Genomic DNA, 27,393 nt, shown 5'->3' on the forward strand with positions numbered 1-27,393 from the left:
TCTACCAGTCTATGGAATGTTTTGCAATCTTCCCATGTCTTTTTTTCTTGTCTAGCAATGACCAGGCCTTTCTGCTTGTACCTGTCAGCTGCATCTACCACCGTGTTAAAATCAACTAGTCATCAACTAGGACTATTAGAGGACAATGTGTCATCATTAGAGATCTCCATTTACTCGTTTTATGTTTTTCGATTGGTTTGGGGGGTCGTACATTTATGTAAAATAAAAAAGAGTCGGATTTAGCTAAAACAAGAAAATAAATAACTAAATAAGAGCAGGGAGCGATTTAGCTAAACTAGTAAAATAATTGTCCAAATAAATAGGCTAGTTTGATCTTTGCGCAAAGCCAACGAGAGTGCTCTGCTCTTCTTCTTCTCTTCTTCTTCTGTGTGTTTCTGTTCCCTTCTCGTCCTTCTCTCTCTCTCTCTCTCTCTCTCTCTCTCTCTCTCTCTCTCTCTTTTCTTGTGCAGGGTCAGCCATGGAGCTTGACCATCACAACGTGGCCTCTTCTCCTCCGCCACCTCCTGAAGATCCCCCCTCCTTCCTCGAACCTGCCATTGACGCCACCCCCGCCGACAGCCCTACCCTCCCCCAAACCCTAAGTGCTTGCAGTGGATCGCCTGATCCAGAAACTCCTTCGCACGGACTTGATGAGCAGCTTCCGTCCTTCGACCCGGCCGACGCAGCACAAATCCCTCCACCTCCGGTTACGTGCCATGAGGCTTTGCTTGAAAGCTCGTTTGTCGAGGATCTGCATTGCCTGTCATCGGAACCAGGCGCATCTGCGAGTGCCGATGGTGCAACAGAAGAAGAGCTGTCTGTTCCTGAAGCTGCGGATCGGGCTACTAATGGCAATGGCTCCGCAATGCTTGACAATATTGAGAAGGATATCGACGAAAGCATCTTGGATCATGCACGGGATTCAGAAAAGCCGAGTGAACAATGGAGGAACGACACCGTGGAACCGTCTGGAGTGCCGAATGATGCCTCCAGATGGATCCCTGCAAGTAGCAGCCACGTCGCTGGCATTCCTGCTGCAGAGAAAGTTCCGCATGTGTCCCGCAGAAAGACATATTATCTTGTTCGGATCCCCCGAGTATTGGACTCCACTTTGAGAAATAAGATCAGAATGGCGGAATTGGAACTTGAAGAGGCCTCTAAGAATAGGGACTTCATAAGAACCGCATTACAGCTTAAGAGGGTTGGTTTCTGAACTCACTCCTGTGCAAATGTCTAAATACTGAAATAAGCTTGAGTGTAAATTGAGTAATGAAGACGATTAAAGGTTAACAACTCGGAAAGTTTCTGCATCATTTTCCTTATATCACCGTCTCTAATCGTCGATTGTGTCTAGAGCTTCCTTTATGCATCGTTAGGATAGAAACAGTGCTTTTACCAAAAATGAAATCAAGTTAGAGTGAACATTCAGGAACTTCATTATTGAATGTGTTATGCTTAAGTTCTCAATAATATTCTTCCAACAAACCGTGAACTAGATTTTATAGGTCGTTCTATGCACTTTTAAACTAAACTGATTGGCATAAATTGGCATTTTGAAGGCCAATAAAGCGGAACTCATTGAGAAGTTGAAGCTTCAGTGGGACAAAGAGAGAGCTTGTAGCAAAGCAATTCTGAAGAAGAAGATGGAGATTGACCCCTTGCAAGATGTGCTCAACAAGGTTAAACCAACACACAACTCAATGAGAGATGATATATGTTCCACAGAAGAAGAACTTGATAACAAGGTAGGGACAAAGCATTCAAGGCTTCTTTTTCTCACTTTTTTTTGTTAGAGATTTGCTCCATGCAAGGTTTTTTCTTACATATCTTTTGTTATAGATTGCTTACTTGCAACATAGAATTCAGCATGAAAGCATTCCTTTAAAGGAGGAGAAACAGTTGATCCGGGAGATCAAGCAGTTGGAGTCAACACGTAGTAGAGTGTGTGCAAATGAAGCTGCTAAAACACAGTTAATTGAGATTTTTGGTTCCAGAGAAGAGATCGAAGAACAGTGTTCGGTAAGGACTGATTTTGACCCAATAACTTAGTGGTTTGTTTCAGTAAGGACAGGATTCTGACCCAATGTTGGTTTCTTGTGTTTCAGATCTTGTATCAGGAATTGGCTGTTCTGAAAAATGAACAGTCTCAGTTGCGGGCTGAGTGTGAACCAGCTGAGACACAGCTGCAGGGTGCAAATAGTCTGATAGAGGAGTTGGTTATACAGTTGGACAATGCCAAGAAAGCCCAACAAGCTGCCTTCACTGCATGTAAATCTTTGAAAAAGTTACTGAGTGAACAGGTAATTCTAGAACCCATTTTTCTGTCTTCAGGATCTCATGTTTTTAACCTGCAATTGAAGGTTCTACATAGCAAGGGAGAGCTTCAAATGGATTATGTAAAAGATCTTAGCACCAGATTCAGAGATGTCAATGGAGCCCACTTTTTGCTTTCCTGACCATACAATTCAGGACAAGCTTTTGCATGGGACTGCTGAGAAGAACTTTGAAACATACTTAAATGTCATGGTGCATGAAGAAACACTTATATTGAGTAGCTAGAAAACCATCTGGATGAGAGTATGTAGAAAAGCTGTGATTATGAACTATGACTTCACACATCCATGCCTTGAGGTCTAGTTGGAAACTGTTCCACTGCTAAGTTATCCTGTAATCTATAGCTGCATATCTGAAAGCCTGGCATGTCCACTTTGGTTTGATTGTGCAACAAAATAACATGTAACAAGAGATTCTATACTTAGCTCAAGAGCTGTATGGGATTCCTAATCTTTAGTTGTTTGTGTGTCTCATGATCTGTGTAGAATTCTGAGTTTTACAAAAACAAGGAGGATGTTAGAAAAGCGAAAGAGTTTGCTTCAGCTAAGGACTGGGAGAAGTTGGATGCCTTTTGCAATGAACAGGTTTTGACATTGTGCTGATTAAGCCTTTGTGTTCTTTGTATTGTATTGATTGGTGATCTGGAGAGCCTGTTTGATTGATTGATTTGTTTCTTTGAACTTCAATCATTGTTTGGTCAGGTTTCATATTGCTAGTGCATTTATAGTGCAGACGTTTTCTAAGGCAATGTACTTTTCCATCAGGTTGAAGGCATATTGAATCGCTGGAGTAATGATGCTAGCTTTAGAGAAAAATACATAAAAAATAATGAACAGAGCACATTGAGGCGCTTAGAGACGTTGGATGGCAGGTCTTTAGGGCCTGATGAGGAGCCCATTCTTTTGATGAATGATGTGGATGTTTTGTCGGTGCCTACAGCAAAAATGAAAGAAACTGATCCTGTGGAATCATCAAAAAAGATCACTGTACTGGAGATTAAAGAGAGTAAAGTAGATATGGCACCAGTTGAAGATGATATACTACCAGCCAAGGTAACCAAGGCTCCTCCGACCAAGGCTCTCAAAAAGGGTGGCTTGGAGAAGCTGGCTGTAAAGAATGTCGTTCCAGTTAAGGGGGAGAATAGAGCTGTTGAAACATCTGAACCCAGCAAACCCTCATCAAAGTTTATGGATGATGCCCCAGCAGTTTCAGAACCTCCAGAAGGTTTTGCAATGAAGGAGGCTCAAGCTGCTGAGCTCAAAGAGAAGCGCAGACAGGAGGAGATGGCCAAGGCGAGGGAAGCAGCTGAGAGAAAAAGGAGACAGATGGAGAGGGCTCAAGCTAAAGCGTTACTTAGAGCTCAGAAAGATGAAGAACGGCGAGAGAAGGTAAGTGTATCTTGCCATGTTAAAGTCGGTTGGTATTAGTTATTCAGTTAAAGTAAGTGCTAGTGTGGTGCTAGTGCAGATGATTAACAAAATAGTGGTACTTTTTGAACAGGAAAGGGAGAAAAAGGCTAGGAAAAAAGCTGCCACAATGGCTCCAGTTTCTGAGCCATCGGAAGCTCTCGTGGAAGAGAAACAAAGGGACGTAGCACTAGTTTCAGAGATGCCTCTGAAGGATTCATCATCATCAGGTGTCAAAGTTTCATCATCACAACGAAGGAAACCTCCAGGAAAGAAAACCAGGCCTTCACTGATCCATCCTCTTCCTCAAAGAGGGTTTTGGCCAGTCCCTGTTTGGGTTTGGGTTTTATTTGGGGTTTTCTTCAGTGTTCTTGTGGCCTTGATAAGTTTCTCGAGAAAGCCTCTATCTTTGAGTTTTCTGGAGTAAAGCAAAAGCATAGGAAGTGAGGAAACCGTTACCTTCAGGTTCGAAGGATCTTTTAGATTCAGAGGGTTCCTTTAATTAGGAATCAAGTTAGTTGAAGGAAGAGCTCATGTTGTACATAAACCGGTATTAAATTCTTTCAGTCAAATGTAGCTCATGGTTTTGACTCGATTATTCCACCACTAATAAAACTCCCAACAGTTTGGGGACTTGAAACCTTGACAAACTTGATATATTGTTCTCCATACATTTACTAGCATATCAGTTAGTCTTTTTATGGACCAGGTCATGTTTTTTGCGATGCACGTTTGTTTCTTTGGGTGGCTGTAGATATAGTGTTCTGGCAAGCTAGGGAGGTGGCAGGCCTGGGTTTTCATGGCAAGTAATGGCTAAAGTTCAGAATTTCAGCCCCAAGCTCTTTGTGATTCACATTTCTTCTGTGAGTTGTTTGTTGACAGTTTCTTAATAACTTGTGGCCTTGGTTCTGTAATTGCTATGTAATTCAGCCCAAAACCTGAGTTGCACCCACAAGGGACTAGCACACCATTTGCTCTTTCAGCTTCTTGAACTGGTTGATATGCAAAAACAAGAGAAGTATTGGGATGGTGGCTGGTAAGTGTGGCTAGAAATTATGATATGTGACGGTAAACATAGTGGAAACAAACAGCTTGCATGGAAGTTAAAACCATTTTATCAAATTTTACCATTAATTGCTAGGTGAAATGCAATGAATTTTAAAGCTGCCATTCTAGATGTAGTAAAAACCAGATAAACAACTTATAGGGTCAAGAGGATTGTCAAGCAGGCGCAAACAACTACAGATTGTGTCAGCAGAACAAAGTCCTGCCATGATAGAAGTCACCGCACCCAAAACCCAACAACAGTACTAGGAACATGGAAGACTCAGAATTGGGGACATCCATCAACAGACTGAAGAGATAGTTGCTGTCTCTTCTCATGTGAAAGGTTTACTGTGTATGCTTGTTAAATGGCATGTCCTCAGGCAATGTGACATGAATTGTGACAACTGAGTCCAACAAACTCATCATGGTTCAGACTTGTGAGCAAAACCATTCTTGGGCTCATTCTTGTTCAGACTTGTCGAGGTCTCTCTCCCTCTCTCTCTCTCTGTGGGGTCGGTCGGTTGGTCAGTTGGTCAGTCTGCTAATTTGTGACAAAAGTACAGATGTAAGGTATGATACTAGTAGACCTTGTGAGTAAACCCCATCAAAAGAACAATAGCTTATGTTGGCTCATCACCAAGAGCCTCACCTAGATGAGCGATCTAAGAGTGGTAATGCATCATGGGCTTGGCAATTGTTTGTTGGAGGTGATAAAATACTCCAAAAGAGCAACTCCATACTGATTCTTGCTGGACATCCTCCCTGCACCCAGGCAACATGTTGCTAGTCACCGGGTGTTTATTGGGATGAACCGGCAGTTCAAGGTTTTTCCCGTGGCATCTGTAAGGTCTGATTGATCCATTACTCATCAATAAGGAACCATTTTTCCAGCTTTGGCTTATAGCTTGGTGATATCTCAGTCAAAAAGATAGGAAACCTTGTAGCATCATTTCTATGTGCATCGTTTGTATGTATGCGAGACCTTATTTACCCTTGCAGATTGGTACATGAGTCAATGCTTAGGAAACAAGGATACACAGTTCCAATGGAAAATATGATGAAAAAAGAAGTTAGCTAGTGATTTATTATGTGTGGACGAGAGAGTTGATTGATATTATGAAATGGGACACTCCCATGAAGTATATACTAGAATTCAGAGTTGGAGCTTAAGATCTTGGAGGTCTGGGACAAAAGAGGACTTGAAGCTGTTTGTGAAGTCAAATTTCCTCAATTTCCTGACTCATGCCATCATTGCTATGATCCGATCATGTTGCAAGAAAGCTATCCTAAAAAAGGACAGGCAAGGATGACAAACCAGAAAGACACATGGAACAGAAATCCGAGTTCAACAATTCTGTGGTGGTGGAAAAGAGCGATGGGCAGAAACAGATGGACCAAGGTAATCAAATGGCGGCAAGGGATTTGAAAGGCCAGAAAGCAGCAAGGCATTTGCTGTTGTCTTGGCTAGTTAGGGTAAACAAGTTAATCATGGAGTTGATAGGGAGAAGGTGCAGATGAAAAAGACAATCGAGCTTTAGAAGACGAGAATGAAGCCTATAAAAACTGTGACAGAGAGGACTTCTCTCAAGAAACTTGCAAGGAACCTGCATGCTTTTACACGAATGTCTATGGCCCTTTGGGCGACTTGGATCCTAATGTCTGAACCAAAATATCAAATGGGCAGTGCCACTAGAAGGATCACAATGGTAGCTAGAATGTAAGAGGGCTTTTGTTGAGGGGAGAGTGCTATTCAGGAAATTGAAATTCAGGTCACGTGCAATGGGGATACTAATTTTGACAGCCTTCAATCCAGGAGACACGGGGGTACCCTTACTTTGGTTAGGTCGATTCTACAGCTGAAATTGCTTTTCCACAATGAAGTAGGCTGCATCCTTGCTATCGACATTTGTGTGGATGGAGAAAGCATGGGTGTTGTGTTGATCTACGCTCCTCATGGTTCCACAACCAGAGCTAAGTATCGGTGCTAGCTCAGTGAAAGAACTTAAGAGCATCTCCACCATCCTTCGTGGTGATTGGAACACGACTCTGAACTTGTGCGATAGGCCACATTGTTTAGGTGGCATGATTGAAAGAAGAGAAGATCACTTTGGTAGGCATTCAACATTAGCAAATGTCTTGTAGATTGATTGATTTGAGGGGGGCAGCCTAATGATCAATTCACATGGCATGATAAACAAAACAAGTCGGAGAAACTTGGAGGGGCACAAGGCTTGATAGGATATACATGTCTAGATGGAGCATGGTTATCACATGACGTTATGAATGCTTGTTCCAAACCTCAAGCAATGTCCCAATATTTGATTACCATTAGGTTACGATTACCATTAGGTTAGTGTGTGTTAGAGAATTTTTTAAAGCCAATACCCATCCCCCCCATCGCCCGGCCTCTTTAAAATTCAGTACATCCTTGTGTTTGACAAGAAATTTTTGAATGAACTGAAGAGCATTTGGGAAGAAGCTACTACCATTTGTCTAAATCGTTTTGATAGGTGGAAAGTTGGTATTGATGCTATAACTTCGCATTGTAAGCAACATGGTTGTAGTAACAATGGGAACATGGGTGCTTGCTGTAGTGCAACAATTGTGCCTATTGCAATGTGCTGAACATTCCATCTAGGATTAACAAATTGCTCGAATCTTAGCTACAAGATTAACTTAAGGCCCATGGCATGGTCATGGGCGAATCAGTGCGTCAATCCTTCTTTCAAGCTTTGAAGGCTATGTAGAGAAGAGATGAAATTGTATGCTCTATTGCAGCCTCTTAGTTAGATTTAGTTAAGGGCTACAAGTGTCAGAAGTGGAGCAGCAGTGGAAGCATAAACATGTGCTGAAATAAACTGCTGAAACACAAGACAAAAAGAGAAAAGAAAAGAACACGATACAGATGAGAACTCAGATGTATGCACGGGAAATGGAATCCATATATTTGAACATGAGACAGTCGCATACAACAGTGAGTCACTGGCTGCCTGGGCACTGGCACTGGCATTGGCTCCTCTCTCCACAGAGTCTGCAGATGGTGAAGAAGATGATGGTGATGATACCGACTGAGGAGGAGCCAATGAGTATAAATAGGCTGAAAAGTGGGGAGCAATAAATGCTGGTCGGCCAACATTAATGCTAGCCGATTGGTGCATAAAATGCTCCACTGGCATAAAATGCCACACCAGAAAAATACCTAAAATACCTAATAAAAATGCCCATCCCAGATCAAGCTTAGACTCACACATGAGCTGAGAAATACTCTGCTAATACCCTCTCTCAGATCATGGGTGATCTGATACAATATAATAGTACAAGGAAAAGGGATCAGAAACTATACAACATAGAACCACCAAGTAGAACCATGGATACCCAAGCAGTGGGTGATCAAGCCACCATCAAGGTGCCTCGGAGAGAACCTGATGTCGATGTCGATCGTATCAAACACCTGAAAATAGAGAAGATCATAGAATGTCTCTGTATCCATCACCAATGTCTCGCAGTAGTATACAAGACCATCCTGTCAAAAATGCCCCTGAACATAGGTGACCATGGATTCCCCGCCTTTGGCCAGACCGCCAAAGTGTCCCCTCATGTGAGCTCCAGACGAAAGCCTCCCGCTCTCTGTCAGATAACCAGCTCATCATGAACCTGGATGTCAATCCCAGCTCCAGGATTTGATTCCGCCAGACTGAAGTTGATGCGTCAGGGATGTCCCTCTCTGGAACCTGTGCACCTGTATAAAAGTATAGATGAGGTGCGGTTGCCCCATTTGAACACCCGCTCACACTCCCTCTCTGGCACAAGAGAGTCGTGAGGGATGACCTCATCACCACCACTAGAAAGCAGACGAGGAAGGGGCCACCAAGTCCTTCCCGCGATCCGAAGAAGAGGATCCCTTCCGCGCCTTGGACTTCACCTTGGTCGGAGGATCTGAGTCGGAGTCTGATGAAGGAGAGGACTCATCGGTAGAGTCAACAGCCCGCTTCGTCTTCTGCTCCTTCCTGGAAGCCGCTAACGTCTTGTAGTCCTTCCGCAAATGTCCCTTCTTGCCACAGTGGTAACACTGGGTCTTCGACTTCTTCCCGTTACCCCTCTCTGAAGCTACATAAGCCTCGCCTTCATAATGTGCCAGAAGCCGCCCCTGTAATCTCAAGGATGTCTCATGCTCAAGAAGCATCGAGGTCATATGTGTAAAACTGACAGGAGTCGATGATGTCTGCGCCCGCAAAGCATTGGCCACTCCATCAAACTCCGAGGGGAGCTTGTAGAGGACCATCTCGACGAGATGCGCCTCGGGAAGAGCAAATTGCATGTGCCGAATCTGGTCCTGTACCTGCGTAACACGAAGAAGAAAAGACTGAATAGTATCTTTCGGCTCAAACGTCATCTGCTGACGCTGGCCATAAAGTGTGACTGCCCGCATGGTGGAAGGTGCCTCGTACATCTGCTGCAACTTCTGCCATACTTCAGGAGATGTCCTACAGGAGGTAACCGCCGGTAAGACCGCTTTAGAAATACACCAAAGCAACACCAAGTAAGCACGGGCATCGTCCGAGTCCCATGTGAGCACCGCTTCCTCATGGTTGTCCTCATCAAAGTCGTCAGGAAGAGGAAAAGGACGGAGAGGTCGAGGAATAGCTCCACAGACGATGTACCATAACCTCTTCTGCAAAACCAAGCTTTCATGACAGCACTCCATGTGAGATAATCAGGTCCATGTAACTTATCATCAGTGGAAGTGCACGAAGGAGCCATATGGAGAGGATAAGAAGAGAAGATGGAATTGAGAGAGGAAACACATCCAAAACACAAGCATAGACTGCAGAAAATGAGAGTTCACATGCAATATAACCCAAAATCGGATCTATAGAAGACAAAATCTGCTGCAGAAAGTCAAAAACTGCCAAAAATAGCAAAAACGGCCTGAATTAACAGTCACCCAGCCACGAGAGATGCTGAATCTGCAAAACGCAAGCTGTAAACTAGAGAAAACAGGTAGAAAACTATCGCCAGCAGGCTGTTGATGAAAAACGCAGGTAGCAGAGGGTGCGGAGGCAGCAGGCGATGGTAAAACTACAGAAAACGCAGGTCAAACAGGTCGCCTGTAGGGAGCAGCAGCCGCCTGAGCAGAAAAGGAGAAAACAGTCTTGAAATCAGCAATAAAACACAGCAGAAACACAAATCCTGAAAACTAATACCATGTTAGAAGTGGAGCAGCGGTGGAAGCATAAACATGTGCTGAAATAAACTGCTGAAACACAAGACAAAAAGAGAAAAGAAAAGAACACGATACAGATGAGAACTCAGATGTATGCACGGGAAATGGAATCCATATATTTGAACACGAGACAGTTGCATACAACAATGAGTCACTAGCTGCGTGGACACTGGCACTGGCACTGGCTCCTCTCTCCACAAAGTCTGCAGATGGTGATGATGATGATGATGATGATGATGATACTGATTGAGGAGGAGCCACTGAGTATAAATAGGTTGAAAAGTGGGAAAAATACCTAAAATACCTAATAAAAATGCCCAGCCCAGATCAAGCTCAGACTCACACATGAGCTGAGAAATACTCTGCTAACAACAAGGAGCACATGTAGAGCTTTTTTGGCCTTATCAAGGCCATGATGGAAAATGAGGTATCTCCCTTGATAGAAAGGACCTTTGTTGAAGAGCTCCTCTTTATCCTAAAGAAAATGAAGAAAGAAAAGGACCAAGCTCAGATGGGATTTCCTCATAAGTCATCCTTGCTCTATGGGAGGTTTGTGGCATTAACTTTTACAATTCCTTGAATGCATACATGACCAGTGGTCTTATATCAATGGAAGAAAATAGAGCCCTAATATATTCCTAAAGGTGACCATCATAGGCCCTTGATTATCATATTGGCTTTAAAGTCCAGCAAGGTGCTATTAAAGGGCTGCCATTGCTGAATGGGAAAGTATTTGTCTCTTAGATGTTTATCGATGATAATTCCAACATTGTCACAACTAAAAAAGCAAATCAATTGAAGAGTTACTTGTCGTCCAAGAAGAACTTGTAGCTCTCTCAGCCTCTATTATTAGCAAAGAGAAGATTGAAGTTTCAATCTTAAATCTTTGGGATGAAGGTGAGGAGATCACTTCTCTTGGATTTAAGACTATCAAGAAAGGGCAGGTCTTTCACTACTTAGGTGCTTCTTTGGAATCATTGCATGTATGTGGCAGCAATTCGATTGGCTTATGACAAAGGTTCAGGCTAAACTTCAACAAAAGAGCAAATTATCTCTTGTTTTGGCGAGTCACTCAATCGATGGAAATGCTATTTAGAAGTTTCTGTTGGTCTTTTGATGGATGGAAGGGACTGTGGCTATCTCTTGTGACTAAACGACTTACCCTAAAAGCCTTGGTGGTCTAGGTATTGAGTCTCTCCATTGAAGTCAACCATGCTCAACTATCAATTGATGCTGAAGCAGCTAGACAATCCATGTAATTGAGTAAAAATATCTCCGTAGAATATACAAGAACACCATATCCATCAAAAGACCAATAGATAGTACTTAATAAAAGAAAGAATACACATGGAATACTGAGAATAGAGATTGCATAAGTTGTTGTCTTCATTATGCTCATTGCCATTGAATGAATGCGAATACACTGCGATAAAAGCTGCATTACCAATTGGCAGGGCTATTCATTGCAACCATACATTGTGGCCATCTAGCACATTGTCTAGCACCTAACACATGGCATGGACAGAAGAGGAGTCAAACCCAATGTAGTCAATCTTCAAGGTCGATAGAGTCATTTGGTGCTGTCGTAGGATTAGGGATAGGCCCTGTAGGATGCAATGGAGCAGGAAACGAACCACCCAGTAGTTGCCATTGATGAGGAGGTGCGACAACCAGAGGCAATTCTTCGACCAAGAGGGCATCATGGAAGTGGTAGAAATAGATGATAATGAAGATGATTATGTTGCATCCATATATCATTTTGATTCCACAAAGGTGGCTTAGGCACATTGAAGAGAATCAGCTTTGTTTGCCAAAGCCTTAATAAAAGCTACATTCCATACCAAACCTCATGCTACATAGCTGGTCACGGCCCACACGGACAATGGCTGTCAAGTGATTTGTATGATCAATGTGTTGTAGAAGTCTCTCCTTCTGCTCCTCCAGAGAATGTTTCCATAGCCTGAACTTTTTGAGGCGAGAAAAAAGAAAAGGGCTTTACGACCAATGCATATGTGCCATGTTTAGTCCCCCATGGATTCATGATGGCGCATTACTATCACACCCACTTTGAAAAACCATAACATTGTCATTGCCATCATTCGCTCAGCTAGGGCGCTTGGACATATTACTGTGTGTGTTCGTGAAAAACATTTTTTTATAGGCAATACAAAAACCTTTAGACATTTGAAAATGTAGTTTTCTCTCTATATTTATAATTCACAAATTCATTACTTGCAAGTTTAAGGTATTTCACATTCAAATTCATAATCTAACTATCAACAACCTTGTACCAAATAATCTTGCATTCTAAAATTTTTAATTTGCAAGATAGAGCTTATCACAAAATGAGGTGTTCTTGTATTATAGTTGGCATTCTCAATGACAAATAAGGATCCAAGATAATAAAGAGAGAGAGAGAGAGAGAGAGAGAGAGAGAGAGAGAGAGAGAGAGAGAGAGAGAGAGAGAGAGAGAGAGAGAGAGAGAGAGAGAGAGAGAGAGAGAGAGAGAGAGAGAGAGAGAGAGAGAGAGAGAGAGAGAGAGAGAGAGAGAGAGAGAGAGAGAGAGAATGAATCATACAAGGTACTTGCATTTTTGTATTATAGTTGGCATTCTCAATGACAAACAGGGATCCAAGATAATAGAGAGAGAGCAAATGAATCATACAAGATAGCTCTGTTTGTACTATAAAAAGAAGCTACTACCTTGAAGCTATATCAAGTGCATGCTAGAAGTTTAACTATTGTCTTTTGACATTGGATGAATCACATAGTCCACATGTAAATTTTGTTATACAAAGTAAGATATGCAAATGTCTCAAAATTCCATGTTAGGAGTCATCTTCAAGCAAAAAAGTATCACCTGCACATAAAAAAGAGAGGTTATGTGAGCTTCAAAACAACTTTTTAGATATCTCAAACATGTATAAAGAGAATGGTAAGACTCAACTCCTTAAGTAGGAGATGAAGAAGCCAATCGGCGAGCAAGTCCACACTTGCAAAATACATAATTTGAAAGCTCAAACATAAGTAATATTTACATAAGTATACTTAAAAAATAACATGAATGTAAATATAACAAAATATAGAGCATTAAAAACCTTACAAACTAAGGTTGAGGAGCACAATAGATATGCCTTGATGTTTTGCAAATTTTCCATGCTTCAATTGCTCTGGCTCCATTTTTGGTAGAGTATCGCCCTCAATAGAAATCATCATTAAAGCTTCCATATGTGTTGTATCTAGCTGATTTCTATTGCATGTCTTGATTAGGTTTTGAATGGAAAAGCCTCTTTCACAAATGGCAGTGCTTGAACACTGCAATAATGCAATTTGACTAAGCTTTAATAAGTTCTCGCATAGCACTGGATTGAAGCTAATTCGAGTCTAAGTATCTTTTAAAGCTAGGTTTTTCCAAACCAAGGAACCTTGAACTTTGAAAATCTGAAATTCCCTCCTCAAGCTCATACCATCAATCACACCTTCGTATACATCACTATCAATTGTTTTAGGAGATGCATAAAAGTCAATCAAGGCATTCACTTCTTCAATCCCATACATATTGAAAGTTTGTCCAATGGGGAAGGAAGAGGGAAATAATATGTTTAAGTTTCTTCAAGATGGAGTTGTCTTCAAACCCCTCTCTCAAAGCACCCAACAAGTGAGAGCAATACTCTTTTTGAAAATTAAGAGCAATATGCAAATCATTACCTATTGCACATCTTTGTAGCTTCACACCACAAAAACAATCACCTTTTATAGATGACCTCAAAGATGCCAAGTGACCGGTCTTAGAGCCATAATCATGAATAATAGGATATCCTTTGCTATCATGATTCCAAGCATTAACATCCACAACTAGATCAATAATAAACTCTAACTCAATGGCCCCAATAACAACATTAATAATACTAGGAATGGCTGTGACATCCTCACTTTGAAATGTGTAGCTCAAATGTGATACATGTTCCAACAAATCTGCAAGAAAATGCATGATGTAAACAAACTTAAAGCATGATATCTGCTCATAAAGAGATGGATTTTGAACACACAAAAATTCCAAAAGTGGCTCAAAAACCTCGCAAATGGTTTGAAGAACTTTGTGTCAGCTTAGTCATTTGATCTTATGAATGTTCTTTACATGAAGTGTAGAACAATCAAACTCTTGCTCTAATTGTTCTAACAATTTTATACATGAAGGACTTTGTTTTATGAATGTTCTTTACATGAAGTGTAGAACAATCAAACTCTTGCTCTGATTGTTCTAACAATTTTATACATGAAGGACTTTGTTTTATGAAGGTACCAATTTCATTAAGAATCATATCTACTTTGCGTGCATAATCACTTCCCTTCATTGCATCACTTGCACATAGATGCACTCGATGTGCAACACAATGGATTGCAGTAAGAAATGGACTACCTTTCTTTAACATAGTAGCAATGTCATTTTATTTTCCCACCATTACTGATGCACCATCTAATCCAAAACTAACCATATTTGACACATCAACTCCATGTTTTACAAAAATTTCTGAAAGTAATGCATATAATCCCTTTGCTGATTTGTCATATACTTTTAGCAAACCAAGAAAAGAAACATGTGGCTCATGTGTCCACATGTAGTTGACATACACAATCATATGCGAAGTAGCTAAGACATTTGTAGACTCATCTACATATAGCTCAAAGAAAGAAGATTGCTTTACCTTTTCAATAATATCATTTTTCATAGAGTCAGCAATAAAAGACACAAACATGGCTGCAGCCTTGTCGTTGTTATACATGTATTCTTGAGCATTTTCAGCACCATAACAACGCAATAGTTTCAATTGTGGAGCAAATTTAACAAAAGACATATTATGCTTTGCAATGAAATAAGCTACTCTAAACAAACATAGCACACTATCATCTGCATTATCTTCCTGTCTTTGTAACCCATTTTCAAATGCCTTTTGATTATGTCCTTGCATATAAGCTGCAAACTTATGTGTCATAGAGTCTGCATGCTGCTTTATTGCACTAAGTTGAATATTAATGGACCTGGTAGTGCCATACTCACTTTCACACTTATGATTTTTGCATATGTTACAAAACACTCTTCCTAGTGATTTATCAAAACATGCCCACTCAAAGAGAACTGCCCAAGATTCATTCCATGTACACCTTGCCTTTTTAATACGAATTGCCTCTTCCTTACCCACATTTTTTGCAATACATGCATCTACCTCTGAGGTACTACCATTGCTTTCAACATTCTATTGCTTAGAGTTTTCTACTTTCATTGATGTAAAGCCTAGTATAGTTAAGAGTGATCTACCTCTGAGGTACTACCATTGCTTTCAACATTTGAGTGCTTAGAGTTTTCTACTTTCATTGATGTAAAGCCTGGTATAGTTAAGAGTGATCTTTGCCTTTGCTTGTTTTTTTGCTGAGTATCTTTCATTTTTTGCAGTTAAACAAAGGAAAATTAAGATTGCTATTATTTTTATTTCAAAAGTTTATCCCATCAAAGTATTAAGGCCTCCTCATAAGATCATTGGAGACCATTGCAAATATTAATTGATAATTAGCAAAACTTTCATCCATTTATCCATCCATGCTCTCAACGGAATCAACAATGCTTTCAAGCAAAAGATTGTGCATGATGGGTAATTCCAACTTTGCTTGTATTCAAGCAATTCATTGTGCAAAATTCATGGTGATAAGTGGTGCAAGCTCTCTCTCTCTCTCTCTCTCTCTCTCTCTCTCTCTCTCTCTCTCTCTCTCTCTCTCTCTCTCTCTCTCTCTCTCTCTCTCTCTCTCTCTCTCTCTCTCTCTCTCTCTCTCTCATATTCCCACTTGGTGAATCTCAAATTTAGTTTGCAACCATTCAGCTCTAATTTTGGATCATGAGATGTTAAGACTTCAAATCCATGGATGTAAGTTGGTTGTACAAGTGGGGCCTTTGCTGGCACAACTAGATTTAGAGCTGCCGACCTTTCATTTGGGTTATTGTAGTAAAAGGAAAAAGGAAAAGAAAAGAAAAGCCCAAATTCTAATTTGTTGTTGTTCTGTACCAAAAACTCCGCAATGCTACAACATGTGATTTTATTAAAATTTTAACCATAAAAAAAAACCACCTAAAAATTTCACCTACCATCACCTAAAAATCAATCTTCCAAGTGCAAGTTGAAGCATTGCAGATTTTATTCTTCTATAAAGCCTCCTTTAACCACTTGGAATATTGTTTGTTATATGATGATAGGTGAGTTGCATGTAAAATTGCTAGCTGAGGGATATTTTTATTCCTAGTAACACTATTATCTAAACAATGCTTTCCACATTAGCAATACTATCTTTTCTTTCTCATCACGTTCTTTTTGGCATAAGATTGACAAGCTTGCTAACTCAATCATTAGCCACTAGACATTGACTTTGTTGCTTCTAATAGGTGTTAGATATGCTCGATGCCCCACCCTCATAAGGTGCCACCAACGATCCATGGTGCTCAAAGTTGTAAGGTCCCCATTATGAGGAGAAGCCATATGTGAGCCCGGATATTGGTTGAGTGTCCTAACTTATATGTCAAATGAGGTCTATGTGATCGAATGGCAAAAAGGTGACCGTTGTGGGTCTAATCTTTGGGTTAGATGGAGTAGTTAACTTGGTAGCAACTCGAGGCACGGCTCGACGGTAAAGGGAATATTCCCTGACCAACTAGTAAAGGCTCATATGGTAGGGGTGGAGGGCATGCAACCCTCATAACTGCCATAGGAAGCCTTGACCAACACCTCTAAGGGTGTAGATGGGGCGTCATCCCCTTCTACACACCTTTTTCCTTTTCGGTCTATCCTTCTGGGGACGAGCCCTGCTCCACTCCATCACAACCAGTCTACGCTACTTAGCATAAGCCAAGATCTGCTAATGGTTGGAATACACCCCGCAGTTGAAGCATGACGAATATCATCACAGGGGCCGTCCCTCTACAACAAACACTGCATGCCTCACCTCACCGCACCCCTCATCATATGCACTTGATGATCCATTGTTTAATCCCTTTCATGCAAATAATTCTAGCTTGCCTCAGGGCCTAACCCTTGGTTCATATTTTGCAGGTTCCCCCACAGTAGCCGTCATGGAGCCCCTAGTGCAGCTGACTTGCAAGGAAGTTGTCCGCCATCAGAGGGAGCATATGGCATAAGTGCCTCCACCAGAGTGATATGTGCCTGCCCTTAAGAGGTACGCACCAAAAAGAGGCCCCAAGAGACACTGTCCACAACGCAGGCCGAAAACTCCCCAAGCCAATAGAACGAAGGCTCAAGGGAGCACCCGAGGTGTGGCAACACAAGCCATGCAGGCCCCCACCAGACACTCGGGCACCAGGTGCTCGAAAGAGGAGAAGGCAGCTAGAGACAAGCCGAAATTTGATGAATTATTTAAAAGCATTTATGAAATAGCTGCGGCCAGGGACTACACCTTTCGGGTCACGGCTGATATCTTCCCCGCCCAACCTAACAGAAGCCCACCACCAGCACAGCCCCAATCGTCTGATCACCCAAATTCACCACGCCTCATACAAATAGAATAGGCCCTATGTGTATAAGCCACTTGCCAAATGCCATTTTGTCATGACTTTTTGTCCTTAAGTTGTTAAAGGGGCAAGTTCCCCAACTGTATAAACCTCCCTTACCTACTACTAATATATGTCATGTCTTTAATAAGCGCCGAGGATATGCATCACAATCAGCACCATAGGATTTTGATAAAGTAATATCTTTTTGTGTTGCATCTGCTCATTATAATTGATGCATGTGACTTGCATATACTCTCACGAAGTGTCGAGTGGATGCAAGACTACACAGGTCTTTGTACGAAAGTGGTCAATGCCCAAGTCACTGCAAGACCACCAACCTCACAAAGAGCCATGACGAAGCCACACCGCCAAAAGCAAAAATCACCCCTGTCGATCGCCCACATCGCATGGCCTAAAGCATGATCAGTGGCCACTCTCTCTTTCTAGGTCAAACTCTACACTTGGCACTCATGGCAGCTGTTACCTCAATTGTACCAACATCGCACGTTACAAAGAGGTTTTGCAAAATCTCCAGTGTATCTCCCCATCTCAATTAACTGTTCCTCTAACAACGAGGCTAGGACACAATCATTGCTGTAATATCCAATTTCGTAGCCTTTGAATCTCGACATTTCCCGATCCAACGTATTGCAATGGTTGTACTCATGTTATTCTTTTTTTAAAAAATAAAAAAAAAGCGTAGGAAAGAAAAGGAAAAGAAAAAGGAAAAAGAAAAAAGTACTCACAATCACAACACGACACCTAGGGGTCCTCAAATTAGGTACACCCAATGACCTTAATCGACTGGCTTTGTCCCTAGTCCCCTAGACCTCTACACATCCCCCAGAATTGTTCAGGGCACATCAAGGGTAGGACATACCTAGGGAGCTTGTCTCGCCTATGGTTAGATATGTCACCCTGACCCATTTGCATGATTCCTTTTTGCACTCCGCCTTAGTATCATTGCAATCGATCGTGGTAAGCACCGCACGAATGGCCATGAAAAGTACACCGTACTCGTCGAGCAAGCCCAATAGCAACCAGCTACCGAAAGTTTGGTGTCAATGTGTTCAATTATGCTACATCGTGCTGCCACAACGCAAAGGATGTCTCATACACCTTCATGTGTACTTCTTCTCAACATGGACAACTTTGCTTCATCCACACGTTGTTATGAGGAACCAGCCCACGGTCTTCTAACTACATAATATCTAAGTATGCACGAGCACTCACATAATATCTTCACCGAAATATATACACAGTTTGGGTCCTCAAGTGCAAGACAACACTCTTAGCTTGCTTAGAGTTCGACCTGTCTCCCAAACTAATCAAACTACGCCTTGTGCACGATAAGAAGACTAGCACTACCCCCAGGAGGGAGAAACCACATATGAGAGGTTTTCAATCGCACCCATGCCAACAATGTGGCCCCAACGACCTTCATGTGCCCACCACCAGAAATCCTCCAAAGCAACCACAGAGGTCCCTTCCACCCACGTCTTCGATGCATGCTAAAGCCTGCTACCATGTGAGTGCCATGGGACTGGCACTCGTCTAGGAGGGAGGTAATGTTAACCCTCAGACAAACAAGGTGGAAAATATGGAAAATCCAAAAAATCTAAAGTAGAAGATAAAGGACAAGGAAAAAGTAAACGGAAGACGAAGGCGCGCCAAGACAAATATGGAAACATAAGAAGTGCAAAAAAGTCCTAAATAAAGGAAAAAGGTGCACAAGAAAAAGCGCAAGTCAATACTTTTGTAAAAGAGCACAAGCGCATCATGATTTAATTTAAAGAGCGCTAGGCTCTCACCCATGCAACTTGTAAAGGTAGATGGGCGATAGGAAGGAAGCTAGGAAGATAGGAGGATAATGGGAAAAAGGGCCTAGGCCGGCCATGTAAAAAAGGGGATAAGGGGATGACTGCCCAAAAGGGATTTAGGGTTTTGTATATAAAGTTGAAATGTGAATGAGAAGCTCATTCTTGTGTGTGGCCAAAAGTGGCTCTCCTATTCTTCTTCTTCTTGCTTTCTTGAACTTGTGCTTGAGAGAGGGAGTGTGAGAGTGTGAGGGAGTGAGTGTGTGAGGGTGAGGGACCGGGGAGGAGAAGCTCTTCATCTTCTCCTCTCTTCTTCTCTTCTCTTCTCTTCTCTTGTCTTACTCGTGCTAATGGAGCTTGGAGCGTGGAGCTTGAGGATGGAGCTTGCTTGAAGCTTGCACTTGGATCGTGGAGCTACTGGAGTGCGCGGGAGAGGAGATAACTTGATCAGCATAGAAGTAAGCTCACTACAATCATGGATAGGTAGCGTGTTGGCTATGTGAGAGGTAGCCATTAGTGCTCGGCTTGGAACGCTTGAAGCAATAAGCGGTCCATGGGTCTTGGCGGTTGAGCATAAGCTCCCACAACCATGCTCAATTGAGCTTTGATACCATCATGTGAAAAGCCCAGATCTAGAGCATGGCAGGAGCTATGGTGGATGGAAGATGAAGGCTAGATTCATGTTGACATAAACAATGAGTAGACAATGGTTACACAAGTGAATTAGGTTCCAAGATGGAAGCTTGGACCCATAAAGACAATCTTGTGTATTGGACTGACAATGAAAATGACACTAACTGAAAGAGGAAAGCATCATGATATTGCATTACTTATTATGAAAGTGATAATCGAGTACAGTGCTTTATAGAGGCTCCATAGGTAGGATTCTACACCACTGTGCTTATGGGTTTTAGGATCTCATCCTAGACTGCTAGTGTTTTCCTTGGCCACTGCTCCATACAAAGAGGCATAGCCAACCATCTCAAACTCTAAAGACCAAAACTAAACTTCCAATCTGTTTGAGAAAAAAACACTTGAGACATGATGTAGCATGTTGAGTCAAAATCTCAGATTTAGAAGAAACCATGTGATCTACCATTTTGCTTCATGAAGTTTAAGAAAAGCAATCAAGTAGTCATATTGCTTGGGGTTGAATGTGACAGCACACCCAATGAGGGACCAATAAAGGTCAAAGAGGTAAATATCACCAAGCCAAGGGAATCCTCAAATCCTATATATATTGTTGAGAGACCTCAATGAAAAGGATGAAGCATGGGTTGCAGATTTGTTGAATGAATATCGGGTGTATTCATGTGGAACTACTCTAACCTTAAGAGTGTACCACTACAAGTTCATGCACATGATTCTACTCAAGCTTGATACCAAGCTCATGAAGCAATGACCCTACCCATGAATCCTTGCTATGCCCATCATGTTGGAGAAAAAATTGAGAATTTATAAAAAGCAGGATTCATCTATGAAATTGAGTATATTGGTTGGGTATCACCAATTGTCATAGTACTCAAGAAGAATAGAAAAATTTGAGTATGCATTAATTACAAGAAATTGAATGATGCAACCTTAAGAGACCATTATCCTCTATGCTATACAGATCACATGATTGAGCGAGTGGCAAGGAAGGAAGCTTATTGCTTCTTAGATGGATTTTCAGGGTATAATCAAGTACCAATCCACCCAAACAAAAAACCAAAACTTGCCTTTGCCATTGAATGGGGAGTCTTTCCATATATTGTCATATCATTTGAGCTTATTAATGCATCTGCAATTTTCCAAAGACTCGTCTGCACTATCTTTAAGGACGTATTTAGGAAGTGGCTAGAGATGTTTATAGACGACCTATGCATCCATTCTAGTTGGGAGGCACACATTGAGAAACTCCAACTTGTCTTCAAGAGATTTAGATAGTATCACTTGTCCTTGAATCCTCTCAAATGCCAATTTTTGGTATGGCATTGCCACACACATCTAAGATAAGGGTTATTACGAATCTCTCTCCACTCATCAATCCAAAAGGGATACAACATTTTCTTGGCCATATTGGGTACGACTATCTCTTTATGCTTAATTATGCCACAATTGCTCTAAGAGATGCATCTGTGAACATGAGGCTGAGGCTATGTTACAAGAGGCACATGGTGGCATTGTTGGAGAATACTTCAATGTAATTATTGCAACCAAAAAAGTACTTCAATCATAGTTATGGTATCCCACACTATTTAAATATGCTACCCAATTTGTCAAGCATTTCGATGAGTGACAAAGGAAAATTTTGCCTATCAAAAAGATAAAATGGAACTCGCATCATGATCGCCCGCCAAACCTTCAAGAAGTGGGGTATCAACTTCATGGGACCTATTAGTGTAGTTGCTCAATATTCACAAGCTCAATATTGAGCTTGGCTAGGGCTACTAAAAAAAAAATGCAAGAACCATTGCTTGATTTCTCTAGGAGCAAGTCATTTCACACTTTGGATGCCCCATTGAGATCATCAATGATCAAGGGACCCACTTTATTAATGAATTGATTCAACACCTCATGTCCATGTTCTTGACCATCCATAGAAAGTCCCAACCCTTATGCCCTCATGCAAATGGCTAGGCAATGGCTACAAACAAAGTTCTTATTAGCATCTTGAGAAAAACCATCTCAACCTCATGCTCAAATTTAGATCACAAACTCATGGCAACCCTTTAGGCCTATCACACAACTTATAAGATTGTTATAAGTCAAACTCCATTCTGCCTTACTTATGATATTGATGCCATCGTGCCAGTAGATTTTTTTTATCTCTAGTCTTAAAATCACTATCCAAGAATGCAGAGGAAGCACTAAAGCATGGCAACATCACCTAGTAGAGCTAGAGCATTTAACAAAAACTTGGTTATTAGCTACTCATGCTCTAATTGTAGAGAAAGCTCGACGTAAGGCCTAGTTTGAAAAGCATGTCAAACAAAGATCCTTCAATCTGGGGGATTTTACTCTATCCAATTAAAGTCCATAATAAAAAATTGAAATTAAGAGGCCTTGGATCATTCTACATCTGTCTCGTCAGGAAGACAAGGAATGTTGAGCTAGAAACTTTGGATAGCCAACCCATTGGCCATTTCAATGGAAGCAAGATTAAGAAATATTATCCACTTGAACACCCCTTACATGAACCATCCATGTGGAATCTAGGCAGCTCCCTTTTGCAAATAGAATAAATTTCTACAAGCAATTTGAGCAACAATACCCTTCCTTACCACTTCCTGGAACCTCCTCCACTACTATCCATGTCAAAGTTGTTACCATTAGCAGTCTCAAAATGGATGGTGAACCTATTATCATGGCTGCATACCTACGTCTTTGCCTCACTATAGCTAGAATCCTTATGGCTAATGAACTAATAGAATGGGGCTCCAATTACAACTCTTTTTCTTATTTCTTCTGAAGCAATCTAGGGCAAACAACCACAATTGCAACCCACCATGCAATGTTGAATCCATATGGAGGACGCCCATATTCCTTGCTAGGCAAGTGCAAGTTGACGGTTAATATTGAGACTAAGAGCATCCTACTCCTTTTCTACATCCTCCCGAACACTAAGGGCATCAACATCGAAATCCTCTTTGGTCGAACATTTACATTTGTCACAAATTGCAATGTTAGCTATGTTGACAAGCACATCCATCTTCAATTTGTAGACACTTGTGTGATAACCACTTTTTGCTCAAAGGAGACATCATCTAAGGACCATCCACGCCCACAACCTAGTTCACCCCTCACAACAACAATGCTTGTGGACCAGCTCTTGATAAATCACCACCACCACCACCACCCCCTTGTCAGTGGATTGTCACAATGGCAATGGAGGTTGAAAGGTTATCCGCATGCTCTTAAGCCTCACATCCCCCAAAAGCCCAAATTAAGATAGTCATGGCAATGCCGATGAACATGCTACAACCTACACATGACACAACAACATCGAGATTCTAAAACCTTGCTAGAGGCATAAGGCTATTTTAAAGGCTATTATACGCTTTGGCTCCCTAAGCTACCCATGTGTACGCCTAGAGCAATAATTATTATACGATCCACAACCTTCTTCACCAACTATGAGAAACTCTTAAAGGGTCATTTACAATTCATGCACTAGTCTTTGTGCTCACCAAGTTTCACTACAAATCAAAGATTGCAACCCTACCAACCTCAAGAGTCCCTAATGGCTATAACATCATAGATAATCTAAACAAGATGGAAGAGCTTCTTACATGTTGCTCACTTTCTTGCTTTTGGCTTCGTTACCTTCACCTCAGCCTTCAATCAAGCTCCACTCCAGCTATGAGAGGCAACTCTAATACCCTATGAATAACAATAGCGGAGAAAGGTGAAGCAACCATAAGCACACACACAAACATGCAATGGAGACTTGAGCACACAAAGAACTAGGGTTGAAATCTTCTTTTTCTTCTTTCTTCTTCCACACAAAAAGACTACAACATGATAAAAGACTAATATGAAATTACTAAAACATATGTACATGCAATCAGTAAGTATGAACCCTCTAAGAATACATGAGGTGGCACAATGAATGTGCTATAACCAAGAATATATTCTAACTATAGAGTCATTGGCATGTCCTCCATGTCAATCACCTAATGTGCCTATGATTAAAGTCTTACTAGACCAACAAGGCATGTTGTGGATGGGAGCTCATATGGAGCTCAACATCCCAACATAGCAAAATATACTTTGATCATGTAACTATGTTTCCTTAACTTGAGGTACTCAATACTTGATGTACAAATACTCCAATGCATATATCTATATATGTATATATAAGTATCCAACCATAGATATCTACAATAGATTTCCACATAAAACAATACTCCTTTTGTGGAAATATATGTGTGGTATAGTTCTACAATTGTCAAAAGGATTATATGCCTACTACTAGTCCTAGATGTGTTGCTTCTATGAGGCCACAATTGCTTTTTGGAAGTTGTCAACATAAGCAAGGATAATTTTTCTTGTGTCTTCATCTCTTAGACTTTTTTTTTTCGTTTAGGCTTCTTTTCTCTTTGGCAAACTATAACCTTTAGATAATTGGTCAGCAACTTTGAGTCATCCATCTTGACTCTAGATTTATCTTAGGTAGGTGGATGGTTGGTCATTATGAAATGGGGGTGATGACCGGTGATTACAAGTAGACATGAACTAATTAAGGAGTTAGCTAAATCAATGCGTGCTACATAAAGCTCTTAAGAAGACAAGGTTGAATGGATTGTGTACTTGAGTGCACTCAAGCGTGGTGCACTTGAGTCTCACTCGAGTATAGTGGTGTCCACTTGACTGGAGTTCCTTGTGTAGATTCGAGTGTGGTGGTACTTACTTGACTATGGGAAACATATATAGAGAGTACTTTGGGACTTTGAAAAACCAAGCTTTGTCACTAATTCCTTCTTCAACACACAAAAAAGTGATTGCGAAACTTAATCAATTACGAAGCCAAATAATTGACTAAAGTTGTTATCAATTCACTTAGCTAACTATTTGTGCTAGATAAGATTATTGAGTCATAAATTTCTTTGTTTTTTTCAAAGATTTTTATTGTTCACATTTCTACCTAATCTACTCTATTCTAATAATCAAACCCACACTTCAAACCGATTTCTCACCAATTTGATTTTCACTCTAGCTGCGTGAGTTTCAAAGTGAGCATGGCACAAAAATGGTAGATTGGTTCCTCACTCCTTAATCCCTCTCTCAAGTATACAAGTCTCCTTGTTTGCCACATAGTGGGAATGTGAGCACTAGTAAGCATTTGATTTCATCCTTTGTTCTGGCAATGGAACCAAAAATGTTGACACAAATGCTCACAACAATGGGACATTAGATAGATTTTTACTCCTCCAAGAGTTTCAATCAGGCATCCACATAACCATCTCTCACATAGTATGACTCATATTCTAATCTCTAAGCCATTCAATCTCTCCTCACACTCCAATGCAAGCCAAAAACGAATGACTAAAGAGGTTGTGGTATACTCATCTTCTCATCTTTGTACATTATAGTCTGAATGCCTTCAAATGTTCGTTGGCAACCTCATGGTTCAAGTGGTGCTTCTTAGTTTTCTCCCACTACTCTTATCACATCCAATCCAAACTACAACACTCCATCAAAAAGAGGAAACATAGACAAAAAGAAAAAGTAGGACCCTCTCAGAGGCTACCTCTCACCCTCTAAGCTATGAATAAGAAGGGAAAGAAGAGAAGAAAAACAAGAAAAGAGAAGAGCTTTACTTTTCAAGTCTATCACTCACACTCTCACTCTCACTATCTCACTCTCCCTTACTCTCAACAAGGTGCACAAGAGGATAAGATGGAAGCAAGGAGAAGTGTGTTAAAGTTATGGTGATTTGGTCATCCCTTGGACCACGCATGTGTCCATGCAATAGTTTGAATAGCATGTATTGCAAGATGCCATGACAACAAGTTGCCACGTCAACAATTGGCCAAATTTTTTGCAATCGACTAGATTTTTTGGAGTCGGCCAAATCTAGCACACAAGTTGGCCAGATTTGGTAGGTCAACTAATATTTTGGTTGGCCTCTATTTTTTGCTACATATACCAGATTTCCAACACACTTTTAGATATGTTTTGATTGCAAATTCCAAGCTCATTGTTTGAGGCAAAAATCATGCTAACTACTATAGAAATCAAGGTGTACAATAAGGTGACATGATCAATGTACATATCTATATACCTTATTAGCATTTTTCATATTGTAGATCTCTCTCTCTCTCTCTCTCTCTCTCTCTCTGTGTGTTCACTTTATGTCTTAATCTCAGTCATACACTTCTGCACCACTCCACTACTCTGACATGGTATCAAAGCAGTGCAAAGACTAATTGATCATGGGTAGACTTGAAGATGAGTTTTTAGTGTAACACAAAGCTGTGTTTTCAGCATTCAAGGGTGAGCGAGAGGAATGTACATCGAAACAAGATTGAGACAAGCATGGATGTGCAAGAAAGGAGCAAAGTTGCTAATTCTAATTATAATTTTTTTTATTCAGGAAGGAGGAAGGCCACATTTTGAGACTTCAATTGTAGATTTATCATTTTCATTACCTCTGATAGTAGGTGAAGGTGTGGAATAAGCATAGAAGAGCCCTAGCAGGTTGCATTCTACACTCAAAGGGGGCTATTTTTGTGTTTTTGCAAGCATTTCAGGTGAAAATATCTTTTGAGGCCGATATGGAGTTTCAAGCAATTATGGATCCCATCCTATCGGCTCTTCCATCAAGTTAGAAGCTCAATGACGAGAACAATCATGTCTTGGAGTCCTATGATTTGGTGGAGCTTGTTACAAAGGCCATTGACCCATCCTGCATCGATAGATGAGTCCAAAATTTCTCCAAATGATTGTGCGGATTTGGCAATGGCTCAAGCGCATTGGGACAAACTGAAGTGCGTTGGCTAGGTGAGAGATAGCCATAGGTGCTTGAAACGCTTGAAGGGATAAGCGGTCTATGGGTCTTGTCAATAGAGCGGTGAGCCCCCCTCTACACCTTTAGTGGATGATATCTATTACATGCAACTTATTGGGTCCTTGATTTGGCTTTTCAACACGTCTTGATTTGTGTTATGATGTAGATTTGTTGGCCGGTGACCTAAGAGGTGCATTGGCAGTGTGCTTTGAGGATTATGTGTTTTCTAAGGGGGACCCTCGATCTAGAGATCTTGTATCCAACAGGTACAAATGGTTCAAATCTTGTGCTTGTAGGTTGGAGCAATTCAGATCGAGCTAGAGATGCGGACCATAGGCGGTCCATAACAGGTTATTGCTTTACCTCAAGTGAAGGTGTTGTTTCATGGAGAAGGAAGAAGCAACCCATGGTAGGCTTATCTTCGACTAAGGTGGAGTATTGCGTGGAGTCTTCTACCACATGCGAGATGGTGTGGCTTTAGAGGCTATTGGAGGAGCTTGGTTAACAGCTGCCAACATGCC

General features: G+C 41.1%; 1 protein-coding gene across 1 annotated transcript; it reads left to right on the forward strand.

Moving 5' to 3' along the window:
• The first annotated feature begins 336 nt into the window (after positions 1-336).
• LOC148010380 (uncharacterized) lies at positions 337-4,434 on the forward strand. Its single transcript, XM_087671836.1, has 7 exons — positions 337-1,201; positions 1,560-1,745; positions 1,840-2,019; positions 2,106-2,300; positions 2,820-2,918; positions 3,099-3,722; positions 3,835-4,434. Exons 1-7 carry the CDS (start codon positions 479-481, stop codon positions 4,165-4,167), a joined length of 2,340 nt encoding a protein of 779 aa, XP_087527962.1. The 5' UTR covers positions 337-478; the 3' UTR covers positions 4,168-4,434.
• Positions 4,435-27,393: the final 22,959 nt, after the last annotated feature.

The sequence above is a fragment of the Lygodium microphyllum genome, chromosome 29, assembly GCF_053477565.2.
Source record: "Lygodium microphyllum isolate KBCC chromosome 29, Lygodium_microphyllum_v1.1.10, whole genome shotgun sequence".
NCBI classification, from domain to species: domain Eukaryota; kingdom Viridiplantae; phylum Streptophyta; class Polypodiopsida; order Schizaeales; family Lygodiaceae; genus Lygodium; species Lygodium microphyllum.